Genomic DNA, 25,248 nt, shown 5'->3' on the forward strand with positions numbered 1-25,248 from the left:
TAATAAACAGATGGTTTCTTGTGTGAACATATGTCCTAAAGCATTTAAATAACTAAATACTAAATGAAACCGATGTGAATTTAAATGGATTTCTTCCCTCCCCACTTCTTTCAGGTGTCACTAGCGGTCACCAGTTCTTGTCTCAGTCAGCTTTTCTGGAATCCAACAAGGCAGTTGTGTTCATTCATTTCAGATCCTATTTCTCAGTTTTAGAGATTGTCTTAAAACTTTTAAAGTTTGTAAATATGTTAAATATTTGTGTGATTTCAAAGTCTTACTGTATTCAGAGCTCACCTCCTTAATTGTCCCTGTGCCCTCTCTCCACCCCCCAGAGCATCACTTTATTTCTCCAGTGTTTTAAGAAGAAAAGAAAGCAAATAGGTATTTGCATTATATAAACTGTATGTCCTAGGGTTGGTTATTCCTCATCATCAGTTTAGTTGCCCTCATTCCTTGCGTGGCTTCACAGTACTCCACTGCTGCATGGACCCTGTCCCCTCGTGTAGACATCTGTGTGGTTTCCAGCATTACTGACGCCACAATGAATAACTGTGTGTGTGAAGGCATTTTCTTTGCCAGTTTCTTTGAGGTGGAGTCCTTGGTGTAGAATCGCTGGGTCACCTTTTGTCAGATATTGTCAAATTGCCTTTCCCATCAGCAATGTGTGAGAGTCCTGCTTTGCAAAGAAATGTGATGGCAGGCTTCTGGTTGTTAACTACTCACACAATGAGGAATTTTATCTTAGTATAGCTTTTCTTCTGTTTTTTTCATTGTCATTGTTAACATTTTTTTGCGGTATAATTGGCAGAAGATAAACATATTTACCAACCCCAAATACCTACCTCCCCTTCTCCCCCACCAGTCCACAGGGAACCACTGATCTGTTCCCCATTCTTACAGGTTAGTTTGCATTCCCTACATTGTCAAGGTGCTCCCTTATTTTTGTTTGTTTGTTTTTTTCTTTAGGGAGAAAGAGAAACATAGATTCGTTGTTCCATTTATTTAATGCATTCATTGGTTGCTTGTATGTGCCCTGACCGGAGATCAAACCCTCATCCTTGGCATATTGGGACAACACTAACAAACTGAGCTACCTGGCCAGGGCTAGGCATTCTCTACATTTCATATAAGTGGAAACATACAGCATGTGATACCTTCTTTGGTTTCTCTACTCAGCATGGTAATTGAGATTCATCCATGCCTCTGAGCCAGTAGTTCACGAGCGAGGGGACTGGTCTGTTTCATGGGTTGAAGGCTACATCCAGGGTGTCAAAACTCCTTGCCCTGCCCCATGCCACACTTCTACCACCAAAGAAAACCCTGGGGCAGAGTTGCAGGTTCTTGGGGCAAGAAGCAAGGGGCCGCACAGGTCTGGTGAGTGCTCAGGGACAGCATCCAGTGTCTGCAACCCAACCACAAATCTAGCTGTGACAGTCACACAAAGGAGAATATTATTTTAAGTGGCACTGAGTCTACAACTTTAGGAAACTAGAATCTAACAAGAAATAGAGCCCCTAAGAAGTCCTAAATTTCAATCAGTAATCTCATTATTGGTAGTAATGTTGGTATTTATCTTTTGAAATTATGTAGTATAAGTTAAAGCTAATAGGTAATTATGTTACTTAAGATTTAAATGTTAAAAGTTAAGATTTTTTTTACAAAAGAAGAAACATTCAAAATCAGAGAGGTGAAAACCCTATACTGTGGTGTAAACTTGTTCTTTGTTCTAAAATATTCACATTTGCTCGTGCTGCCCTAGTAGCAGTGGACAGCCCAAGCACCTGGATTGTGGCCTGCATACCGTATCCCACTGCAAGAGACCAGGCCTCCTCAGATTCCTGGTTCCTGGGCCAAGGGAGGAAATGTGTAAGATGAACCCAAATAGTCTTCTAATTGAAAGCCAGGAAAACATCGGAGACCACTGGGACCATGTAGAGGGTGCGTGGGAGCCAGCAAACAATAATGATCGCATCTGACTGAAACACTGAATGTATTAAAGTGTCTAATGTCTAATGTTGAATGTCTAGCCCTGGCTGTGTAGCTCAGCTGGTTAGAGTGTTGCTCGGATACACCAAGGTTGCAGGTTTGCTCTCTGGTCAGGGCATATATAAGAAGCAACCAATGAATGCATGAATAAGTGGAACAAATCGATGTTGCTCTCTCTGTCTAAAATATATAGATTTTTTTAACTGAACATATAATGATAGTTTAAAAAAAGAAAAACAGCCAAAACCAAACAAAAACATAACTGGTCACTCTTGGAAGTAACTAGGGTACCAACTCCCCAACACTGAAAATGGACATTTAAAGGAAAATAAACAATTATCCTGCCTTTTTTCTACAAATCGCAACTCAGGATAACCTAGTTGATTAGGGAAAGTTCTTTACAGAGGAATTCCTATAAATAAATAAGGAATAATAGGATTTGAAGACCGCCATTTAGCAATCCCTCATACAGTGGTTCTGGAACTTGAGGGTGCACAGTAATCTCATTGACAGATTGTTAAGGAATTCATGTCCAAGGGCCACACTTTGAAAACCACCCGCAAGGAATGATGTGCTCCAACAAACATGAAGGAGGTAATTTTCATGAGCAAACAGAAAAACAACTGACTACTGTAGAGTTTCATCCCAACCAGTAGATGTAATGAGAAGGTATATGCCAGAGGATTTTGTAAACTAAGTCAAAGTGTTAATACAGGATTTTGAGCAACATTTCAGTATTAGGACAATGAATTAAAAGCACAGGTACCCCTGAAGCACAACAGGATAACAGTGAAAGGGCCAATTAGGATTCAAAGAAATAACTGTTGCGGTTTTCTTGTCTGTCTCCTTCTGAACAAAAAAACCTTCAAGCTATTTTCACGAGTATTTGGAGACTAAGAAAACCACCAGCATGGGTACCCTGGAAGTGTAAGTTTCTATGGGACTCTGGCTGAGCCATGGGACAGAATATTTCACACTGGAAAGGGTTTATAAAATGTGTTCACAGTTTTTATATGAACCCACCTGTACTAGGGAAATTGACAAACTAGACAAAAAAAAATGAGTCAAGATAGAAAGAAAATAGAATAATGTCCAAAGAGATTATGTGGATAATTTCTAATTGTGTGGATTAAAAGAACTAAAAGGTAAGACATACAGTAAAATACTTAGCCTTGCACTGCCATAGCAATAACCATAACCACATGGCTATTTACATTTAAGTTCATTAAAATTAAATTCAAAATTCCATTCCCAAACTACCTTGATCCATTTTCAAGTGCTTAGTAGCTGCACATGGCAAGTACATTTGGATTAGACAGCACAAACAAAAGAGTTATCTTTGCAGAAAGTTCTATTGGCCAATGCTAATACAGACATTCGCTAGTATCTAAGGAAACAGCATACATTTGATAAATTGACTACTCCGTAAGGAGCCTGACGAAAAGTGGTAGGGCATACATTTTCATACTGAATTCTGACAAGAATATAGGGAAGGAAGGGGAAGGCTGGGTGTGGTGGGCTCTGTCCCCTAAAATTCTACACCACAGCCCGTAAAAGGGAGAGTGACCAAAAAAGGAAAGTTACCCACTTTGCAAGTGTCACAGTGCAGCTGATGAGAAGACATAATCTGTTAAGGTAAGATGCATACAAAATTCGTCTTCCATTTGTTTAACATATTTACAGAAAACTAATTGTACGCCAAAGACAGAATGAACAAGAGGGTGGACCGTGGAAAGTGTTAGGAATTCCAGCATCCAGATAGAACCAATGTGTAGAGAAATTCTAAGGATAATAAAAGAGCCATTTCCCAATTAGCTCAGAGAAACTAGACTAAAAGGAAAGACTGGCCTGAGATTTGATACATTGTGTGATAACATTAATGTACAGAAGAAAGCAGTGTTGTCTTTCAGCTTATTTCCTCCTCCATCCAGGAGCACCATCTAAATGGAAAGTTTAGAGCAGACCTGGTTAGGAGGGAACTGAATCCCGAGATAGGCGAGGAGATAGTGGCAAGCACATCAATACTTTAAATGACTGAGTCAGCAGAACCAGGGGCAGGAGATGATCGGCCTCCTGCTCTTGGCAGAAGGTGGTCTCCATTGTTGCTGTACATCTTCGTGATGTGGTGACAGGACCCCAGGCAATGCCCCTCATCAATGGCGATGACTTGAAGGCCTGGTCGAGCCCTAGCAGTGCAGCACAGGTGTGCCACCCACATGCACTGCTCCGCCTCACAGAGCCAGAGGTTCCTTAGATTGGGGGGTGCGGTGAAGGGAGGGACTGAGCCTGCCTGGTTTGTGAGTGCTCCAGGCCTGTCTGGTGAATCCTTTCTAAGCGCATTTGTACATTTATATGGATATACATGGGGCAGCGGTGATTTTTCTACAAACCCTTACTTCCTACTAATTAATCTCCCTTTTAAGAGTCAGCCTTGCCACCACTGAGGTAATGCAGAAAAAAGAGTAAATTGCCCATTTGACCTTAGGCCAGCCATGGTTTTCTCATCAGTAAAATGTGGACCTTAGTACGATACCTTACTACCAGGTGCTAATATGAAGATTACATGAAGTATCACTTAAACACTAGGGTAGATTCTAGCTCATCGTAAGCATCCAGTAAGTGATTCCTACCTTGAATGAATCGTTCCCCACCCCAAGAACTAAACAGAAAATAGAATGGGGCCCTTTGGGGCCCCACGGATGGTGTTGGCTGGGCCAGTCCAGGCTGGAGAATTGGCCAGGGGTTGGTGGAAACTGGTGTCACTGTGGAGAGAGGCAAGCAGGGCCCCCTGCAGCCGCTGAGATGTTTCTTGCTGAAGTTTCCCTATGCACACGGTACTAGAACTTACAAATTGGTTTGGAAAATCATAGTTATTAACTTTGTAGAGATCGAAAGAACAAAACAGGAGCCAGAGATGGGATATAAAGATGGATTTCAAACACTACAGATCAAAGAGCTGTGGAAAATCTAGAAAGGACTGTTCAAGTGATGTGAATGCTTTATGAAGAGCAAACTAGAAGTCACTTAATTCACCAGGTCATGAGAAAAAGACTCACATTGTTGAAAAGGTTTGAGGATTAGTACCGCGGGTGAATGCCGTGGTCACAGAATATTTTAATGTTTTTGTAGAACTTGGGAGAACCCTCCAGCATGCGGCCCAGTGTTAAGTGGGGCAGAGGGTAACAGTTGGGAGAATGATCGCGGGTTAGATCTGCAGCTGTGCCCAGAGCGCTGAATAATGGATTCGTGTCCACAGGGAGCAAAGTCTCAGGTGCCTCCAATAAAAGGCCATGTCCTTGGCTCCCGTTCCTTCCACATCCCAGCTCTGAGGATGAAACGAGTCAGCGATCATTGAATCACTTTAAAGGCATGCGAAACTGGAAGTCTACGGATGCCCAGGAAAAAACTGCGTCCGGACCTGGGCGGGAGGGGCGAGCTGGCGGACAGGAGGGGGTCCTGAGTGCCCTAAAGCAGGGACCCCGCTAAAAACGCTCAGAGTGGCACAACAGTCCAAATGAGGGCGGTGTCTGTCACTGGGAGACGGGGACAGCCCGGCCGGAAGCGAGGGGTCCCGGGTCCGCAAGCACCGAGAGCCTCTAGTGAGGCCCGGGAAAGGCGCGCTGGTGACACAACGTGAGGAAGCCAGCTGGGACAGGGGCTGGAAAAGCCAGAGAAACGCCAAGGATGTGCCAAGCACGTCCTCCCCCGAGTCACATTCGCTTTCACGACTCTGTCGGTGCACGAACTAAAGGTGCGGGGGCGGAACCCCTTCCGGCACTCACGACCCTCACGCGCGCTCGGCGGAGCTGACGCAGGCGGTACCCGAACCCGGAAGCGGCTGACATCAAGGAAGGGGGGCCGCAAAGGGATTGGCAACCTCAGGCCCCGTGACCTTCTCGGGGACACGCACTTCCGGTTGCTTCTGGAAGTGGACTGAGCTCCGGGCCACGCCCTCGGCAGAGGCGGAAGTGCAGCTACCCCGAGGCGTTTAGTGTCGCCTCCGACTCCCCAGCCTATCCTCACCCGTGGGCCCATGGCCGCCTACCCCTACCGCCCGGGCCCCGGGGCCGGCCCCGGCCCCGGCCCCGGCCCAGCAGTGGGCGCGGCCCTGCCGGACCAGAGCTTCCTGTGGAACGTCTTTCAGAGGTGAGGTCCGCCGGCCTCCGCTCCTCCACCGCTCAACCCCCGGCCTCTCCCCAGCCTGCACTCCGGCCTCCCCGCAGCCTCCCCACAGCTTCCTGCTCAATTTTCTCCCTTCGCTTCTCTCCAGGCTCGCTCGCTCCCCCTGCACCCCCCACCCCCGGCCTCTCCCTAGCTTTCACTCTGGCCCGCTCCCGGTCACTCCCCTCCCTTAGCCTTGCCCCGTCCTTCTGGCCTCCTGCCCCAACTTCCCCCCACAGCCCAGCCATTCCCAAGGCCTCCGCTCTGCTCGCTTGCTCTCCTTCCTCCCCTCCCGTCCCTGGCCCTGGCCCTTTTATCTCCGGGTCTTCCCAGGCGCCGGACCTCTCCCGAGGTGTGGAAGCTGTCGAGGACGCCCAGCCTCCACCCCTCCCTCTAACAGCTAAAAACCCTCAGTTGAGGGGCGGGCTCTTGCTGCTCCGGACGATTCTCCTGGCGATGCTAGTTTTAGATAAACAGAAACAAGACTCTGCCCCAGCGCTATTAAAATGCCAGCAGCTAGGAAAGAAGCTAGGACGAGATGGCTGCCGGGACAGGTGATCTTTACCTGAGCTCCTTCTGTCCCTGGCCGTCCTTCCAGTGAATAAATGACGGGAACTCGGGTGATGCATGGCCAGGGAATGACTTGATTGAGAAAATCTTTTCTTGTTTGTGAACAAGAGAGAACCTGGTGCAGGGGGAACTCAGGCCCAGGGAGAGTCGAAGGAAAAGGCCTGTGAACCAACTTGGACTTTTTGGCAGGTGGAGTGCTGAGGATGAGGGAGGGGCCCTAGCGTTTCCCTTGTCCCCAGCAGAACAAAGTGAAAGCTCCGTGGGAAGAAACGTGCCACAATTAATGTTGGATGGTCAGTGGGGTTAAATGTTTGTGCTTGCATAGTTTGTTTTTGGTGCACTTCTAATCACCAGGTGAACTGGTCTTGATTTTGTAGGGTTGATAAAGACAGGAGCGGCGTGATATCCGACAATGAGCTTCAGCAAGCACTGTCCAACGGTGAGTGGGACTTGGCCATCAGGAATTCAAACTGCAGCCCAGACCCCCCTGTGGATCTGATGATTATTGGCACGTGCTGGAGGCGGCTCTGACTTATTTTGCCACGTGGCCCTGTGTGTGTTGTCAGTGCTGCTCGGAGTGCCTTGGGAAGAACTGTGGATCAGCGTGGGGAACTGCTGTTTGAGAAGTGCAGGTTGGAGGTGTAGGTTTTAGGGGAGGATAGAAGTTTAGATTTGTACAGCAGATATCCTTCCCGTATCTTGGAGTTCACTGAATGTCTTAGGTAACTGGTCTTTGTGACCCTCCTGGAGAGGGCCACCAGGGACCACCAGATTGGAGGGGGGTGGTCTTGTCAGTGGCAAAATTAGAGGCATTCAGACAAGGAAGAGGGTTACAGCTCTTGTGGGTGGTGTGTTACCGGCTCTCCCTGGAGTTGAGTTTTTGCCAGTGTCAATCCGGTGATTAATCTGTGGAAGTACTGCTAGAGATCTTTTACTCTGTTAAATGTCCTGACTGCGTTGTCCTTTTTTTAATCCCTCAGATGCACTGTCCTTTCTGATTCTTTCTTTTGTAGCTTGCCTTCTCACTAGAAATATGCTAGAAAAGGGGTTGATTTTAAGATGTCATAAAGATGTTGAAAGGCTCATTTTTATTACTTTTTATTAGTGGCAAGCAGTTGGATGCTGCAGAAAGACTGGACGAGGGAGTGGAAAAGACCAAGGGTGCACACCCTGCCTCCCAGTGCGGGGGATGGTGTTAAAGAGGGGATGCGCCCCTCACTGTCAGCACGTACCAGGAACGCATTGCTAGTGTGTTTTATCGCCTCATGATTTGCATGAAGCTAAAGATTTGTATCTACATTAGTACATTCACTTTAAAGAGGGGTAGATACCCCTCTTTGACTTTATTTCCACTACTTACATTTAGGCCACAGATGTTGGTGTACAACTTCACGTGTATTTATATAGATTATTTTCAGAAAATTTAGAAATTCCATTACTTCTGTCTTGACGATTGTGCCTTCTCGATTCTTCTCTGATCGTTATTAACCCCTTTTTATTTTTAATTTGTGTCCCCAGTGCTTGAGTTACAGTAGGGCAAGTAGCAGACAGGGTTGCTGGAAAGATGAAAGATGTCCAGAGCACCTGGAATCCAGCACGCTACAATCTGGCAGATCCTGGCTTAAAACTTAGCAAATGTTGACCAAAATACATGGTTTCTTCACATCATATGTTAGTTGTGGCGGATGTTAAAGATGGTGGCCAGGACAGTGAGAGTGCCCCATGGAGTCTTGTCTTTTGAGCTCTTTTCCAGGGAGGGAGGACTGATTTGCAGTCCACTTGGACATCTTTTTGTGCTTTTGCTATTCAGTTTTGAGGGTGCTGCCCAGGTGTAGGGTTTGTGTGAAACCTGCTCAGTTGGGAGTGATGGTCACATACTCTGAACCTGTCCACCGTGGGTGGGCTCAGGGGGTCAGCCTCCCTGGATTCAAACCCAGGCTCTACCAGTTCTAGGAATGTGACCTTGAGCAGGGGCTTGACCTGTCTGGGTCTGTGTCCCACAGTTCCTGGGACAGTGAATCGAGGAAGTGCATGTAGAGCACTGGTGAGGGATGAGGAAGAGTGGTGTTACTGCCACTGTTACTGGCTAAAGAGCCGCCTCGAGTCTTTGATGGCTTTTCTTTCCCTCATGACAGTGGTGATGGTTATCCTCTAGTGAGCATCCACTACATGTGGGCAGTGTGCTGGGCACGTGACAAACTCTGTCCCACAGTCAGCATTGTTGTTTGAGCCCCACAGGTGTGAGTGGGGGACCCTCTGTTCTGTCCTAAGGGTTAGGCCCCTGTGTCTTTAACTAGAGGTGTCAGCACGGCCCCCTGGTTACACTTGTTGTTGGAGCATATGGCTCTTTGCTCTGTCAGAACATAGTCTTGAACTCCACTGCTACTAAATCTCAACCAGGAGCCTGCTTGATTGAGAATTTTTAACAGAATTGTCCAAAGGATGACCATTCCCCCCTTCTCAGGTGCTTAAAAATCAACACCTGGATTAACCCAGTATGTATTGGGCCCCATCTCACAGTGGCCCCTCTAGAGTTGCCTTTCTTGAATTGCCCTGTGGGATTCCTCAGCTTTTTGGGGGGGCCATTAAACTAGCCCCGTGAAGCAGTCATTCAACCTGACAAAGGTGGCCTTGCGGTCACTGTGCCCTCTGGGGCAGCCCCAGAGAGATGGCCATGTCACTTCTCCCTCGGAATGTGGTGCTTCCTGTGTACTAAGCCGCTGTGATGATCCCTCTGTTTTGTTTGTATTTTACAAACACAATCTTCTTTTTTTTTTAATTAATTTATTTGTTTTTATTCAGTTACAATTGTCTGCATTTTCACCCCTTCCCTCCACCCCACCCCAGCCAGTCCCACCTCCCTCCCCCACCTCTACCCTCCCCCTTGATTTTGTCCTTGTGTCCTTTATAGTAGCTCCTGTAGACCCCTCTCCCCACTATCCCCTCCCCAATCCCCTGTGGCTATAATGGCATGGATGGAACTGGAGAGCGTTATGCTAAGTGAAATAAGCCAGGCGGTAAGGGACAAATACCATACGATCTCACCTTTAACTGGAACATAATCAACAAAAGAAAAAAGCAAACAAAATATAACCAGAGACATTGAAATTAAGAACATTGTAACAACAAACACAATCTTCTAAGCAATTAGGTTTTTCTCTTCAAATTACCTGCTAAAAATTTAGTTAAATTTGTGGTTCACTGGTAACAAGAATTTAGAGTTTAGGAGGTAAGCCTCATGGATATAGCCTCAGACTCCTCACTTTCTTCCTACTTTTCCAGCATAATTAAAATTTACTTTCATGACTGACTGTCTTTATAAACTTCTTTTTTAAAAAAATTCATTGATTTTTTTTTTAAAGAGAGAGACAGAGGAAGAGGAGTAGGGAGAGGGAGAGACAAATATCGATGTGTTGTTCCACTTATTTGTGTATTCATTGGTTGCTTCTTGTACGTGCCCTGACTTGGACCCACAACCACAGTGTATCGGGACAACACTAACCAACTGAAATACCTGGCCAGGGCTTCATAAACTTCGTTCTGCAGAAAGGCAGGTGATTAATGAGTACAGGTTTCTAGTCCTTTCACAGTGTCCCACAGGAGGTGACGGTATTACCACCACCTTACTTGCTTTTCGTAGCTCTCACTGATAAAGTCAGGACTCGAATCCAGAAGTGTGCTGCTGGTGCACCTCTGTGTCGCTGCTCACGTTCTGCCTCAGGTTTGCTCCTCAGTCAGGCCCTTGCTGACCCTGGTGCTTTCCCACCTGTCTCCATGTTGGTGGCCAAATGCTTCTGGTGCCCGGCCATGTCCACCCCAGCCTCAGATCTCTGTTCCTTCTGTCTAGAGTGCCCACCTCTCCTCCCGGTAAGACAGACTCCACCCATACCACCGTGCCTTCAAACCCCTTTCCTCCCACGTTGGTGTGTGCTGCCCCTGCCTTTGAACAGCATTTCTTTGTCTTTGATGTGTTCCTTTCTCTTCGTCTTCTGTAACCATTTTTGTAGCTGTCTCCTCCTGAACAAGGACCAAGCTGCTTTCTGGATAGGCAGTGTCAGTTCTCCTTGCTCCTTGAATTCCTGTAGCTGATATGATTGGCGTTGCTTTCAGTTCTTACTTTTCTCCCAGGAAAAGACTTCTGTTTTCACATTAGAACTAGGCTATTGGTCTATTTCAGGAAATCATTTTCAGTAGTTTGCTGCTGGTGAGAAACTGGAGTTACAGAACAGCATGGTTTTTCACTTCAGTTAGACCTGTGGTTTGGAGTGCTCTCTGTTTAAAGTCGAGCTGAAACCATCTCGGAAAAGGGCTTTTGTGGGCCCCACACACTGAGTCCTTTGTAGGAAAGCCTCCAGAAATGACTGCTCTCAGGACTTGTGTGGCCAGTGGGTCTGAAGAGACAGGGCACTGTTCTTGTGCCTTCATTTTAAAATAACTTGTCACAGACTGTCTTGACTTTTAGGTACTTATTTATTTTTTTACTTTAATGCTATTTTTTGGAATTAAGGGAAGTTAATTTTGCTCAAGCCTCTTTTTTGTGCTTTAAGGTTTGCCTTAACATAAGATATTGGTGTATTTTGAGGAGGCATTTTTAGCTATGCTTTAAAAAGTAGTAATTCATATATTCTTTTAAAGACATTTTTACCAAAATAGAGTTCCAGTTGTCTTTGGGATCCCATATTTGAAAGAATGAGGGAAATGAGACCATCCGAGCACACAGTCCCTGCAGTTGCATCCCTGTCCTGCCCCAACCCATTGTTGTGGGTGATGGTGTTTGTTGCCCAGATGTAGCAGAAGGAGTGAGGTTCACCTGCAACCCCCATCTGCCTGTATGCAGGTGAGGGCTGACTCAGCAGGCTGGGTTACTCAGAGCCTGCACGTTTCCAGGAAGGGGCCCTGCTGGATGATTGACTGCCTCTGGAATGTTCTGACTGATAAGAGTGTTTCTCCCACTGAGGGCCTTAAGCGCATTGTACCCGTTTGCCTGGAAAGTTCCCATAGAGTTTGGTGCTGGCAAGCACCTGTCTTCCCTCCGGGCTTCAGGAGCTTCAGTGACTGATCCCCAAGAGAAACCCTGGGCTCCCTGGCTCAGGGGAGCTTCTCTGGTTGATAGCAAGCACTTCCCATGTGTCATGAGCCTGTCGCTGGAGGATCAAGCTTGTCCTGTGTGACTACATGTAGCAGTCTAGAAGCTGTGCCTGGTCTCCCCAGACTTGTCCCAGTGCCTTTCCCTCTGCTGGTTTTACTTTCTGTCCTTTTGCTGTACCAAACTGACCATGAGTGTTGTCGCCCTAGCTAGTTATCAAGCCTGAGGGAGGTCTGGGGACCCTCAGTACAGCCTGTCACATCTGCTCTTCCTAGAAACTTGCCCACCAGAGTTTCAGATAGAAACAAGGAAGGCTGGGATTGGGTGACCCGACTTTGCCGATAGATTACTGCATGAGCCTAGGCAGGTCACAGCGTTCCTGGCCTCAGTGTTTTTGGGTGTAAAAACAGGACAGCTGAAGTGAGATCCCTTTCCCCCTGCAGCCAAGCCCATCTCCACCAGGTGCCGCCCTGCCTGGTCCAGAACTGCAAGACAATGTCGTATCTGCCCGAATGGAGTTCACAGTGTTCACCGTTAGACTCTTAGATTGTTTTAATTTTCATTAATGTTACTATTGCAGTGATTGGACCCAAAGTCTCATAGAACACGTTTCTAGAAGGGGCATTTATCAGATCAAAGGGTATAGGCATTGTTGTGCTGTCGGTCAGTATTCATTCGACTTTACAGAAAGGCCGTGCTTCCAGTCGTGGCTGTTAGAAGCTGTAACTGAAGATGACTGGTGAAACGTGGGATTTTGCTGAATCTAAGGAGGCACCAAAGTCCTCGCACATCCCTGTGTTGAATGGCATCCGGGGCCTGCGGCACTTCTACCCCCTCCTCACAGGTTCCCCTGGCAGAAAAGCCCAGGAAGGCTGGATTCTGGGTCTGCTGCAGGAAAACACACAGAGATCGCCAGTGATGATGGGAAAAGTCTTTTGCCCGCCCCCTCGCAAAAAAAATTCTAAGTACTTAGGTAACATTTCAGTTGTATGTATGCGAGATATTGTGAAGACTTAACCCTTCACCATCACTACAGTCTTCATCAACCAAAATTTAAATTTGTGGTTAATAGGACATAATTTCAAGAAAGAAAACTCTTTGGAGAGTAAAAAGATGATATATTGGGTTGGCCAAAAAGTTCGTTTGTTTTTTTTCCGTGAGATAGCTCTTACAGCGCTTAGCTGTCTCACTTCATCTGAAACAGTTTTGTTAGATTGTATTGTGACAGCTGTCACACAGCGTGCATTCTGAAAACTTAGCAAAATTGGTGAATTTTTGTGTAGCCATTTTAATATTGAAGATAGAAGAAAATAGCAACATTTTCAGCCTATTATGCTTTATTATTTCAGGAAATATAAAAATGCAACAAACAAAAAAAAGATTTGTGCAATGTATGGAGAAAGTGCTGTGATTGATCAAATGTGTCTAAATTGGTTTATGAAATTTCATGCTGTAGATTTCTCGCTGGACAGTGCTCCACAGTCAGGTAAACCAGTTGAAGTTGATAGCAATCAAATCAAGACATTAACTGAGAACAATCAGCGTCATACCATGTGGGAGATAGCCAACATACTCAAAATACCCAAATCAATAAAGTTATTGGTGAAAATGAAAAAAATGGGTCTTTCATTTTACAGGAAAAAAACCGTAAGGACTTTTGGCCAACCCAGTATTATCGCAGAGCAGAGTGAGAAGGGAGCAGATATAAATTCCTAAAATCAATTGTGTGCTTGGAGTTTAAGTTGGAAAAGGCTAAAGCCCCCTATGAGGACTGACCACCCTGCAGACTGCAGCGTGTTCCATAAGCTTGCCATTCGTGCAGCGTTGCTTCAGGTGTTAGCACCGTTTCCAAATTATGGGTGAAAAGTTGTGTACTCAGTTTACATGGGAAATAGTAGTGTTCCCAGGTTTTTTGCTTGGGGATTTTTTGGGGGGTGTTCTTTGAGGTGCAGTTGAGACAATACAGTGAACATACATTCCTCTGTAAAAGTCTGACAGGAAATCTTTTGCAAGCTGGGTGGTTCTGGTGTTTCTGGACACGTCAGTTACTGGAAGGAGCAAATGGGAATGTTTGAAGTCACAGCCGGCCCAGGAAACCTGGGGTAGAGGCTCGCTGAGGGTGAAGGGCTCTTAGAAAAACCCACTTGTAGGATGTGGCCTCTGTGTCCAGCAAGCGCTGTTGAATGTGCCTTATTGGCCTTACAGTGTATTTTCTTACAGAAAACTGTTTCATAAGCTGCTTAGGTTTTCAGGCTGACACTCAGGTTTGTTTATTTATTTTTTAAATATTTTATTTATTTATTTTTAGAGAGAGGGGAAGGGAAGAAGAGAGAGTGAGAGAAACATCAATGTGTGGTTGCCTCTCACACGCCCCCTACTGAGGACCTGGCCCACAACCCAGACATGTACCCTGACTGGGAATCCAACCTGCGACCCTTTGGTTCTCAGGCTGGCATTCAGTCCACTGAGCCATACCAGCCAGGGCCAGTGCATTTAATGCTTAATATAACCAAAATGTAAAATGTCTGCACATTGCGGCGTTTCGGCTTCATTGTGGGTTGTTAACCTTTGATTAAGCCTGGGACCCAGACCACAGGACTGAGAGTCAATTACCTGTTGGCTGTTACTGCCCCCCTGGTTTCTGTGGAGAGTCAGGTCCCATTTGGGTAACAAGGACAAGTGGTTGTCCGGAGCCCTTCTCCACATTCCAGGTCCCTCTGTCATTGACTCCGCCCAGACCCTTCAGTTCTCAGATTCCCCCAGCACGGCTGGGTCCCCTCGGCCTGCCTCTCTGGGGTGCGCCATCTGTGCACTCCACATCTGCCTGTCGGGGCCCCTGGCCCTCACCACGGGAGGGCCTGTGTGTGCAGCCTTACTTAATTAGTTCACTTGGACTGCTTTTGTTTAACACTTGTTCCACCAAGTCATTTGCTGGCAGCCCGGGGTTGATAGGCGCGGTCGGGGTGGACTAACCACTCCAGCTCTGCACAGACAGCTCAGTTCGGCCCGCACTCACAACTCTTCTCCTTGGTCACTTAGACCGTATCAGGTAGCAGGAACACAAAGGAAGGAAGAAACTCCAGTGGGGGCCTGTGGTTCCTGGCTTCTGGTCAGTGGTGGGTTATCTTCCGTGAAACCCTGTTCTGTTCATGGAGCCACTAAGGGGGGGGGAAGGGCCAGCAGGCATGGGTGAAGCAGTGATACTCCCCTGTGTGTGGAATTTTTCTGTAACATAGTTTTGCTTTTATACTGGTTTCCAATAATACTGACTTTTCCTAAACCTTTATATACATACTCCTGCCCAACTCTCCCCAGAGGTCTGTGAAGCCTGCACAAAGGTGCTGTCCAGCGCTGATGTGTGCCAGGCCTGGGTGGGGACACATGAGCCTGTGCTTTCTTGGGAGGACCAGCCTTCCTGGAGTAATGACCGTTGCAGGTGTGGTGAAGGGGCAGCCAGAAGGCACAAGCAGAACAGATGGCTTTAACTTAGCTACCTAGAGTGTGGGGACTCAGGGAAAGCTCCCTGAGGAAGCATTTCACCTGAGGCCTGAAGGGGAGGTGGGAGTTGGGTGGAGGATGTGCATGTGTTTGGAGGGGCACATGTGAGGGTTAGAAGCCTGGACAAGCCCTGAATTGGGTGGGTGTGGACTTAGGAGGTTCTCCAGGGCCCCGTGTCCCTGAGTGTGAGGTGTGGCACCAGCAGACTCTCCAGCCCACCCCAGCTCAAAGGTCGGGTGTAGGTCTCTGTGTGTCCCCCAGAGCCGAAACGGTTGTATATATAGAAGGGAAATGGGCTATTTTTGTAGAAACGAGGGCTAGGCAGAAATACTGCTTTTCCTCCACATTGAAAACATTTTCTTTTACTTTGTTTTTACTGAGTATAAAAATCAATAAAGGTACAAATCACTCTCTCTCACTTTAGTTCCTCTTTGTTTTCAGGTACCTGGACTCCATTTAATCCCGTGACTGTCAGGTCAATCATATGTAAGTAAGGGTGCTGGCATCCTGCCTGTACAGGCAATCAGGTGTCAGCTGCTTGGTGCAGCATGTGCTTCCTACCTTATTCTCCCAGCACTCTTGTTAGATGGGGACCTTCTTCATCCTGCCCTTCTGTGGCCCACACTGATTCTTTCCTTTAATCCTTGCCTGAGATTATGTTTATTGATTTTAGAGGGCGAGGAAGGAAGAGAAAGAGAGAATCAGAGTAACACCTATTGGTTGCCTTCTGTACACACACCGACTGAGAATTGAACCCAAAACCTAGGTATGTGCCCGGACCGGGGGTCGAACCAGCAACCTTTTTGATGTACAGGATGACGCTCCAACCAACCGAGTCACCTGGCCAGGGCGGATTCTTTACTGTCAGTGTACATCTGATCTGGCCTTTCAGTTCCCAACCCTAAGGGTTTTGTGCACACACTGGACTGCATGCTCCACACACAGTCCTTATCCCATGCGACCTCAGACTTGAGGAGTCCCCTGGTTTTTATGACATGGAACTTCACTGAATGTAATGTGCTTCTGACCAAACCAGGGACACTGATGCTGCAGGCTTACATTAATCTCCTTAGCTGAGGAGACACCGAATGACTTATCATTTTCCTTATGGCATTGATTCAGGCTGAGTTTTTATATACATATGTTTTAGCCATTTTGCAATTTTATTTAAATGTAGTTTTAGGTTCTTTTGTATTTGGACCTGGAATTGGGCTGATATTTTTTAAAATGACAGGCAGGTCTTACTAAGGAAGCATTAAAGCCAATAGAGTCCCTCTTTGGCTGGTGTGGTTCAGTGGGTTGAGTGCTGGCCTGCGAACCAAAAGGTTGCCAGTTCGATTCCCGATGAGGGCACATGCTTGGGTGCGGGCCAGGTCCCTGGCTGGGGGCATGCAAGAGGCAACCCATTGATATTTCTCTCGAACATCCATGTTTCTCTCCCTCTCTTTGTCCCTCCCTTCTCCGCTCTCTAAAAAATAAATAAAATCTTTAAAAAAATAATAATAAAGCCAGTAGACTGCAGGGGTGTCCAACCTGCAGCCTGTGAGCCGCACACAGCCCAGGATGGCTATGAATGCGGCCCAACACAAAATCGTAAATTTTTCTGTTGATTACATGTTACAGTGTATTTAATGTGTGACCCAAGACAACCTTTCTTCTTCCAGGGTGGCCCAGAGACACCAAAAGGTTGGACACCCCTGATAGAGTCTCTTTCTCATTGAAGTGGCGGCCTCTGGAGTTTGTCAGTCCTGGGGAATGGAGGGGACTCCGGGCTCTAGGCCCAGAACTGGGAGCTGAGAGTAAGGAGAACTTAGCTCTGGCGTCTTCTTGGCAACGCAAGAGCACCCACCAGTGGTTCCGCTTCTGTAGAACCTACTTCAGTGTGAAGTATTCTTTTTATTATGACTCTAATAGTGTGTTTTGCTTGCACTTCCCTTTTCATGGGGGCTATGGCTGGGTGACGGTGTCTCTGCCCCTCCCCAGCAGAGGTGGTCTTGCCCCGGCCAGCCAATGAGCATGTTTAGCAGCAACACTTAGGGATTCACTGGCTGAGCGCCATGCTGGGCCCAAAGGTACCCAGGTCTGCTGGATATGTGGGGAGATAGCTGCTGGGGCTGTGTTTCTTGGTGAATAACGTTGAGATTCCATTCACTGCCACCACTCACACTCCTTTTCCTCTCAGCAATGTTTGACCGCGAGAACAAGGCTGGTGTGAACTTCAACGAGTTCACAGGCGTCTGGAAGTACATCACAGACTGGCAGAATGTCTTCCGCACCTACGACAGGGACAATTCAGGGATGATTGACAAGAACGAGCTCAAGCAAGCACTCTCAGGTTTTGGTAATTCATTTACCTTGATTGTGTAGCATGTTTCATTTTGGAAACTAGGTACCATTAAAGTACTTTTTACTTTGTTCAACTTAACTGATTTTTTTAACCCAGTCTATGTGAAATACTTGTTTATGTCACACGGATTTATATTTTGATTTTATTGGAGACTTACGCAGTTTTTTTGATGCATTGTTTTCATCCAAAATGAGATAAGGGCTATGCAATCGTTTATGTTTTGTGAATTGAAATGACATCACAAGCACATTGAGAATGTGGCTTTGAAACAATTTAAAGTGAGTAAGTGGAGAAAAAAAAAAACAGTGTAGGGCAGCTTATATTTCATGATACATCAGAATACACAGGAAGATTATACAATACACATAGGGCATGACTCTGAGCTGCAGTGCACATGGCGGGCCTCGCGTAGGGCGGCAGGGTCAGTGAAGGCCCCCATTCTCAAGTGCATGTCCGTGTGTGTGTGCAGTGCGGTCAGGAGTGCGCACATGGTACCTTTCCAGAGGGGCCAGCGGGCCTTCCAATACTACAGCATGGGTCTGAGAGGAAGTCGTGGGTTTTCTTTTAATAGAGGAAAAATCGAAATATTGACGGACTTCTCCAAGGTTGAAGTTACACTGAGATTCTAATTTGGGACAGTTTCACTCAGCCCTGTGTTCACTGGGCCCCTATGACAAAACCCCTTCTGTTTTTCTTAAAAGGCTGCTTATAAATGCCTCCTAGAAAGAAAAAAAAGTTAGATTATGATGTACTGTTTTCTAGGTATTTCAAGTTTTAATAATATAAACTACATTTCACTTCTTGTGGTGGTTAATATGGTCCTGCCCCCTCCATTTTCCTCTGATCACGTGCTTTACAGCTGTCTTCTCTTTCCATCATTTTTTTTCTTGTCTCATGAACTCAAACATAGTATCAGGTGGAGGCTGTGGGACGGCACAGGAAGTCTGTGTGGTCAGTTTGGGCAGGACGTGGACCTCAGGTTCTCTGAGTTGGAACTTGGAATGCAGCTGACCTTGTTCTTCCCTTAGGTAGGGGACCTGGTAGAGGTCTGAGGGAAGTCTGGGAGAGAAGGAGCCAGGGGGCCTGGCCAGGCTGGAAAGAACTTGGGAGGGAGGAGCCCAAATCCTGTGAATGATTTCCAGTTAAGTGACCTCAGGTATCATGGGTCACAGAACACAACATTGTCTAACCTTGTGAAGCCCAGAGCCCTCTTTTTTTACTTAGTGCTGTGAACACTGTGTCCTTGGAGCTGATGGTGGAAACGCTTATATGGAACGTTATGACCCGGAACTCTCGGGCCTCCCAGTACTGGTCAGATCCAGGACGGCTGCAGCGATGGCAGAGCCGTGCAGGTCAGGCAGAGACCCCGAGTGGTCAGGAACTGGCAGGCCCCTCACACATGAGTGCTGAGATGCTTCCTGCTTTGGACCTTTCTCTGGAGAAAGTAAATACCTTTTGCAGTGTTTCTTCTTTTAATCTAAAAAGTTTCTTCCTGTGATTGGTTCTTGATTTTCCAGGGCTTTTCTGAAGCCTTGTTTTCTGTGCAAGGAACATTGTCATCCTTTTCCCATATTGATTATTTTGGAAGATTTTCTATAGTATTAGGAAATGTGCCACAAAAGCAAGATGTTCTGTTCAGTTTTGATCCCTAAGAACAGGTATCTTGCCTCTGGTAAGCAGGGGCTAAATTTAGCTCAGCAGATGCATGGGGAGATTTGGGAGGATTGAGCCCTAAGGGGCCCTCGGACCTTTGTCAGCTCCGTGCTGGTGTCTCAGGCCAGCCCTGGCAGCACTGAGTGACTGACTGGCACACGTGCTGGATTTGACAGTCCCTTCATGTTTAAACTCATAGTAGTATGTGCTATATGCCACGTACAGAGACCTAGAAATGAGAAGGGGCATGAGGCACAGCCCTCACTCCTGGCAGCGTGGAGGCCACAGCCTCTCAGGTGGAGTTGACTCAGGCAGTACAGGTCTCCGGGGCAGCTCCACACCCAGCTCTTCTTTCTTCCTCCTGGGCCTTGTCAGCTGCTGAGCCAGTGTAATGTTTATAATGAAAACTTTGTGAAATGTAATGAACCTCTATTTACTCATAACTCATTTTCAACCATTTTCTATCTTTTTGCTGCATTTGCTTTGTCTCCTTTTTATTCAGAAGCAGAAAGGTGCTTATCTACAGGTTGGGCATGACCCTGCGGCCAGCACACCAGTTTGAAAGGGCAGCCAGTCCCAACCAGGGCTCCAGGCTGTGGGGGCCACAGCAGAGTGCACCTCCTTTTAATTATTGCTACATGGATTTTTACTGAAAGGACCTGGTAGAGAACTGGCTGCTCCCAGATTTTGGCCTCTCAGATAAAAATATTCTTCTTTCTATGGTTTGTCCATCATTTATTTTTCTGGTCTGATTTTCTTTGCTTTCGTTTTCCCAGCAGTGGTATTGAGGACCAGGGTCACTGGAAGTTGGTGCCAGGGGCAATACAAGCTGCTTCCAGTTGTCTGTAGATTGTGGAGAGACTGTGTCGTCACTCTTGTCTGTCCTTTCCCGTTCTGGGCAGGAGACTGTTGCGCCCGAATAGGCATGGCCTCGTCCTGGTGTCCCAAGCTCAGCCCTCGCCAGCCTGGGTCTCTGTCTTACCTGACCACAGGGACAGGTGCTGCTGTGAGGAGATGAGAATCATAGGGGCCAGGAGGAGTGACAGCTATCCAGGACCTGCTGTTTCTTTCTAAGTCAGGCGTCCTGTCTTCTCCTGAGCTTGTAGGGAGGGAGATCGGGATTTAAGTCATAGAGACGTGCAAAGCACGCTGGCCTCTCAAGAAGGTACCATCACGTTTGCATGTTTAAATCTTTTTTAGTAAAGTGTTAAGTGTTCATACGGGTAATTAACTGTGACATTCGCTCAGACAGTATGGTGTGCATTTCCTTGCAAAGCCTGCAGCAAGACTGAAAACCAGTAAAAATATTTTGGCACCTGGATCTTGTCTCCTGAATAAGTAAGGATACCTTGGTCACACAGATAGTGGGATTCAGAGGGGAGGAAGGAGAAGGAAGCAGGTGTCCTTGTCCAGTTGGCCCGCAGGCTTTTCCCACACCCGAGGGACTGTGCGTTCACACGTCTTCAGACCCATCTTCCTGCTGGAGGTCTTTTCAAGACACATCTAGTAAATTGAAAATGGAGTTAGTGACCCTTTGCCATGACATTTGTGAACCCGTAGTGGTTTTGAACTTTGTGAGGCTCTTTTACTCCTTATAATGTTTAATTTCCTCGTTCATTTCTGTGGGGGAGATATCTATCGATTAATCTGTTTCCTCCTTAGGTTTACGTTTTGTTTAACTGGAAGATGTCAGTGATATTTTATCTTGCAAAACACTCTAGTAAAGAGTAACCCAGGGCAGCTGAACTATTCAGAACTTTCACATCTATGTTAATAAATGTAATAAAATCTATCAGTAGAGGAGTTTTAAACTGAGCACCCCAATGCATTCAAGAAACTTGGCCTGGGTACCTTGTAGGGTGGTCAGTGGTGGGGCCGCCCAGTGGACTGTGGGTATGATGTGAACTAGTGAGTTCACGGGGTCCTTCAGCTCATGGTGTGGTCCAGCCTCCAGTTTCTCCTCACCCTTCGGGAAGACACTGGCCTGTTGGCAGTGGTCACTGCTGAATGACTCATGTAGTTTAGAGTCATTTGCTCATGAGTAGTAGTTTAGAGTAGTGTAGAGTAGTGAGTGGTTTAGAGTCAAATGCTCATGCATTTGAATGAATGTGCACCGTGTGTTCCCCCCCAGCCCAGAGCATTTATTATCAGTTGTGGTAAGAGACGTGGCCTGTTGGGGAGGAGGGCGAGTGTGGTTCTGAAGGAAACACCTGTTCTCCTGGCACTCTATTTACTCTGATTCCTTTTCAAGGCTACCGGCTCTCTGACCAGTTTCACGACATCCTCATCCGAAAATTTGACAGACAAGGACGGGGACAGATCGCCTTTGATGACTTCATCCAGGGCTGCATCGTGTTGCAGGTAACTGGGCTCCTCGGAGGAAAAAGGAAATGCCAGTCTGGACTCTGCGATAAAGTGGAGTCAGGCATATATAAGATTAGTTCCTGAAGCTTCTAAAAGTTAGTCTTTCCTTTGGCCTTTGGAGAACTATTTTTTAAACAGTAGTGCTCTTTCTCCCCCTGGAAATACTACAGAGCAGTCCATTCGGAAGAGGTGGTTTTCTTTCCCCATATCCAGCGGGTTGTTTACATGTATACTCTGCTGTTTTTACTGTGTTTTTATTCTGAGGAAATGGGCAGATTTTCCACATGGTCTTCCTGCCGCCCTGCCTTCCTGTGTGAGGTGAGCTCCAAATCCCCAGCCTGGGTCCGGAGCTCACGGGTCCTTGTGCAGGTGTTGGCGCCATTCCTGCCAGTATGCAGTGGAGCTCGTGGGTCACGCTGAACCCTGCGCGTCCCATTTCCCCATGTTTCTGAGATGTCTGTCCTACGGCAAAAAAATTTTAACAGTAACAGAGACAACAGTCAAATGAACCCGTGTGCCTGTCACTCAGATTCAACTGTTATCACTCGTGGTCAGTGAATTATAATAACTCTGTAACCTCCTCCCCCATTATTCTGAAGCAAATTCCACTTATGGAAAGAGAATGTTTTTTCCATCAATATTTTGCAGAACTCACCTCTAGAAGATAAGTGCAAGCAACTTAAATCCAAGTTGAGGTTCCAAAATTTTGTCAGCTTTAAAATTCACTGAAGATGTGAACAGCATGAGGTTTCTAAATGTAATTTGGAATTTTTAAAAACGTTCTCAGATTTTTTTTCTTGTTGAAAGGATAGGTCATTAAAGGGAAGTTTCTGATTTCCTTCCCAGTGAATCTGGTGGGTCATTCTCTCTCCAGATCCAAGCCTGTTAACTCTTAGGCTTCAGATATCTGAGATGCGAGAGCTTGACCTCGTCTGTCTCTCAGGGTCTGGTGAGGTTGAGTTACATGTTTGCAGTGTTTGGGACGCTCTAGAAAAAGGTGCAGTGTAAAAATCTCATTAGGAGCTGTGTCTGATTTCCTTAGGATTTTCATTTGAGATTATTCTATAAATAAACATACGATCCTTATTTTTCTGTCTAAGCAAAGGTTACTGCATATATGCTTAGCAGCTGAGGTAATGTGATAAATCCCCTGAGAAGCTCCCTCTGGGCCAAGAACAGGCCAGCCACTGCCTCCAGGCAGGCCTCCAGAAGCTGTGCTTGGGGCCTGATTGCCAGTTCCTAGTCCCACCCACACTTCAAGAATGACCCTAAATGCTGGACAGAGGTGGGGAATTGAAAAGAAGAGCTGCAGGCCACAAGTGGAAAGCCCTCAAAATGTTTAATGTTTTCCTTCATCTGCCTTCTTACAAAAAGAAAAAGGGTTTTTGAAAATTGTTTCTGACAAAATAACATGAAAACTTGTAGAGCCCTGACCAGTGTGGCTTACTTGGTTGGGCTTTGTCCTGCAGAGCGAAAGGTCGCCAGGTGATTGATTCCCAGTCAGGGCACATACCTGGGATGCAAGTTCAGTCCCTAGTTAAGGTGTGTACGAGAGGCAACTGATCAATGTTTCTCTCTTACATAGATGTTTTTTCTCCCTCTTTTTCTCCCTCCTTTCCCCTCTAAAAATAAATAAATAAAATCCTTTAAATAACCTTGTAGAAATCTTGGAAAAATACAATTAAAACATTAAAAAAGATTGCCCATTGTTCTTCAAACCAGAGTTAAGTACTGCTGGTGGTTTCTGTCATTATGCACATATGCTGGAATGTTCCTTGCTGACACCGAGGGGATGGTCACCTGTGTCAGGCCCCATTTGTTGTAGCCACTTCCTTGCCCCAGCTCTGGAGGGACAACAGGTAGAGCCCCAGGGAGACTAGGGCATGCACAGCCCACATGACCAGACTCCAACCTTTCTGTGGGCCCTGCTCTGGGCGGCTGGCTGGCCACCAAGGTCATGATGAACCCAGGCTTTGATTTCTTCTCTTGGCATTATGATTCTCCAGGACCTTTTGTGGTTGCCAGCCCTATCGTCTGGGGCGGGCCTTTCCTAATTTCTGCTGTTGGGTACGGGTGGTCTCTTTTCTGCTTTTGAATGGTCTGACTTGGGATGGAAGATCGGCAGACAGGAGAACATGGCGGGCAGGATAGACCTTGAACTGGTGCGGGGAGACCTGCCCTTCCATGCTGTGTGCTGAGCATCACCTGCTGGGGCCAGGCCTGGCTTGGGAAGTGGGCAGGAATCCCCCACCCATGCTTCCCTGTGCTGGTCTCTGTCACGGGGTATGGAGACATGAATGCTTCCAAAACTGGCTTCTGAATGTCTTTCTGCCAAATTCATTTTGTTCCTTCTGTTTAATATCAAGATCTAAATGCTTGTGGTTTTTTTCCCCAGAGGTTGACAGACATATTCAGACGCTATGATACAGATCAGGACGGCTGGATTCAGGTGTCATATGAACAGTATCTCTCCATGGTCTTCAGCATCGTATAACACTGGCCTTTTACAAGTAGCAACGTGACTTGCGGGAAAAAAGACTGAAAATGCCAAATCTTTTACATTTAACGAAACGGAGCATGGATGCAGTAGCTGCTGTTCTTCCTTTAGATTTTATATAATTCATATTTGGGGACCCAACTGTACATATGTGGATAGGCTGATTAACATTTTTGCAGTAGCAACAACAGTCATATTATTCACATACAGGCATTTGATTTGGGACTGTTTGTGCCATGAGGTAAGGTATAATAATGGTTCACGTATTCTGCATGTAAAACATTCATCATGTGCTTTTCTATATAGCTCTAATTCTACAGTGGAAAAACTTTTATTAGCCAATAGGAATTTTAAAATTACACAGAACTTGCACAGAAGGCTTTTCATGTGCCTTACTTTTTAATAAAGGGGTTTATTGTATTTATTTGACTATGTAACATAAGCAATAAAGCAATGTGCCCCTTGTCCTGATCCATCTCTGACGTGCTCGTGAGGGGAGCTTTGAGGGGCTTGGGACACCTCCAGGTATCCACACAACTCACTTATGGAAATGAGTTAATCCCATCCATCCTGTTCTAGGAGTTTGTTTAAATCTCAGAGGACTTCATACAAATCCCAGGGTAGTTGAGAGGTGTGTTTTTGTCCTTCACTCTGAACCCTGTGATCGTCTGCTACTGAGTTTTCAAACACGAAAGTGAAGTGAGTGTGTGGTCAGTCACACAAGGAATTGCCTTAAGCTGTTTCTGCCCCTCCCCCTTTAAGTGCTTCCCCCAACCAGGACTGGGGGGGTGGGGGGTTGGTTCTGAGGATTTCCACTCTTGTGCATGTTGGGTGCCTCTCTGGATGTTGACACTCTTACGACACAGCACCAGCACAGGACCCCAAGTTCTACTTTCATGAGGTCAATCTCCTGACCCCAAACCCTAAATTTGCAAATACAAGCAGCTTTCAGACCCCCAGGCCCCAAGCTCCAGATTCCATGAGGTCTTCAGGCCCAAGAATCGACTTCGTGAGTCCCACAAGTCCAGTGCTCAGGTGACTTCTCCCTGGGTCCTCATGGACACATTGGACTCAGCATCTTCCATC

At 46.5% G+C, this 25,248-nt stretch overlaps 1 protein-coding gene across 2 annotated transcripts; it reads left to right on the plus strand.

Annotated features, from left to right (window-relative positions):
• The first annotated feature begins 5,920 nt into the window (after window positions 1–5,920).
• PDCD6 (programmed cell death 6) lies at window positions 5,921–24,633 on the plus strand. 2 transcript variants are annotated; one of them, XM_053913513.2, is made up of 6 exons: window positions 5,921–6,132; window positions 7,095–7,156; window positions 15,743–15,787; window positions 17,484–17,642; window positions 21,553–21,662; window positions 24,061–24,633. In XM_053913513.2, exons 1-6 carry the CDS (start codon window positions 6,020–6,022, stop codon window positions 24,157–24,159), a joined length of 588 nt encoding a protein of 195 aa, XP_053769488.1. In that variant the 5' UTR covers window positions 5,921–6,019; the 3' UTR covers window positions 24,160–24,633. The 2 variants fall into 2 exon arrangements, with proteins under 2 accessions (XP_053769488.1, XP_053769493.1); XM_053913518.2 differs by having other exon boundaries at window positions 17,484–17,636.
• Window positions 24,634–25,248: the final 615 nt, after the last annotated feature.

This window comes from Desmodus rotundus, chromosome 1 (assembly GCF_022682495.2).
Source record: "Desmodus rotundus isolate HL8 chromosome 1, HLdesRot8A.1, whole genome shotgun sequence".
In the NCBI taxonomy this organism is placed as follows: Eukaryota; Metazoa; Chordata; class Mammalia; order Chiroptera; family Phyllostomidae; genus Desmodus; species Desmodus rotundus.

What these genes read in the sequence shown, in the direction of transcription:
- PDCD6 (XM_053913513.2), top strand. Translation starts at nt 6,020, where the DNA reads ATGGCCGCCTACCCCTACCGCCCGGGCCCCGGGGCCGGCCCCGGCCCC. An exon ending in CTGTGGAACGTCTTTCAGAG is followed by an intron (nt 6,133 to 7,094) that starts GTGAGGTCCGCC and finishes TTGATTTTGTAG; the next exon opens with GGTTGATAAAGACAGGAGCG. An exon ending in GACTGTCAGGTCAATCATAT is followed by an intron (nt 15,788 to 17,483) that starts GTAAGTAAGGGT and finishes TTTTCCTCTCAG; the next exon opens with CAATGTTTGACCGCGAGAAC.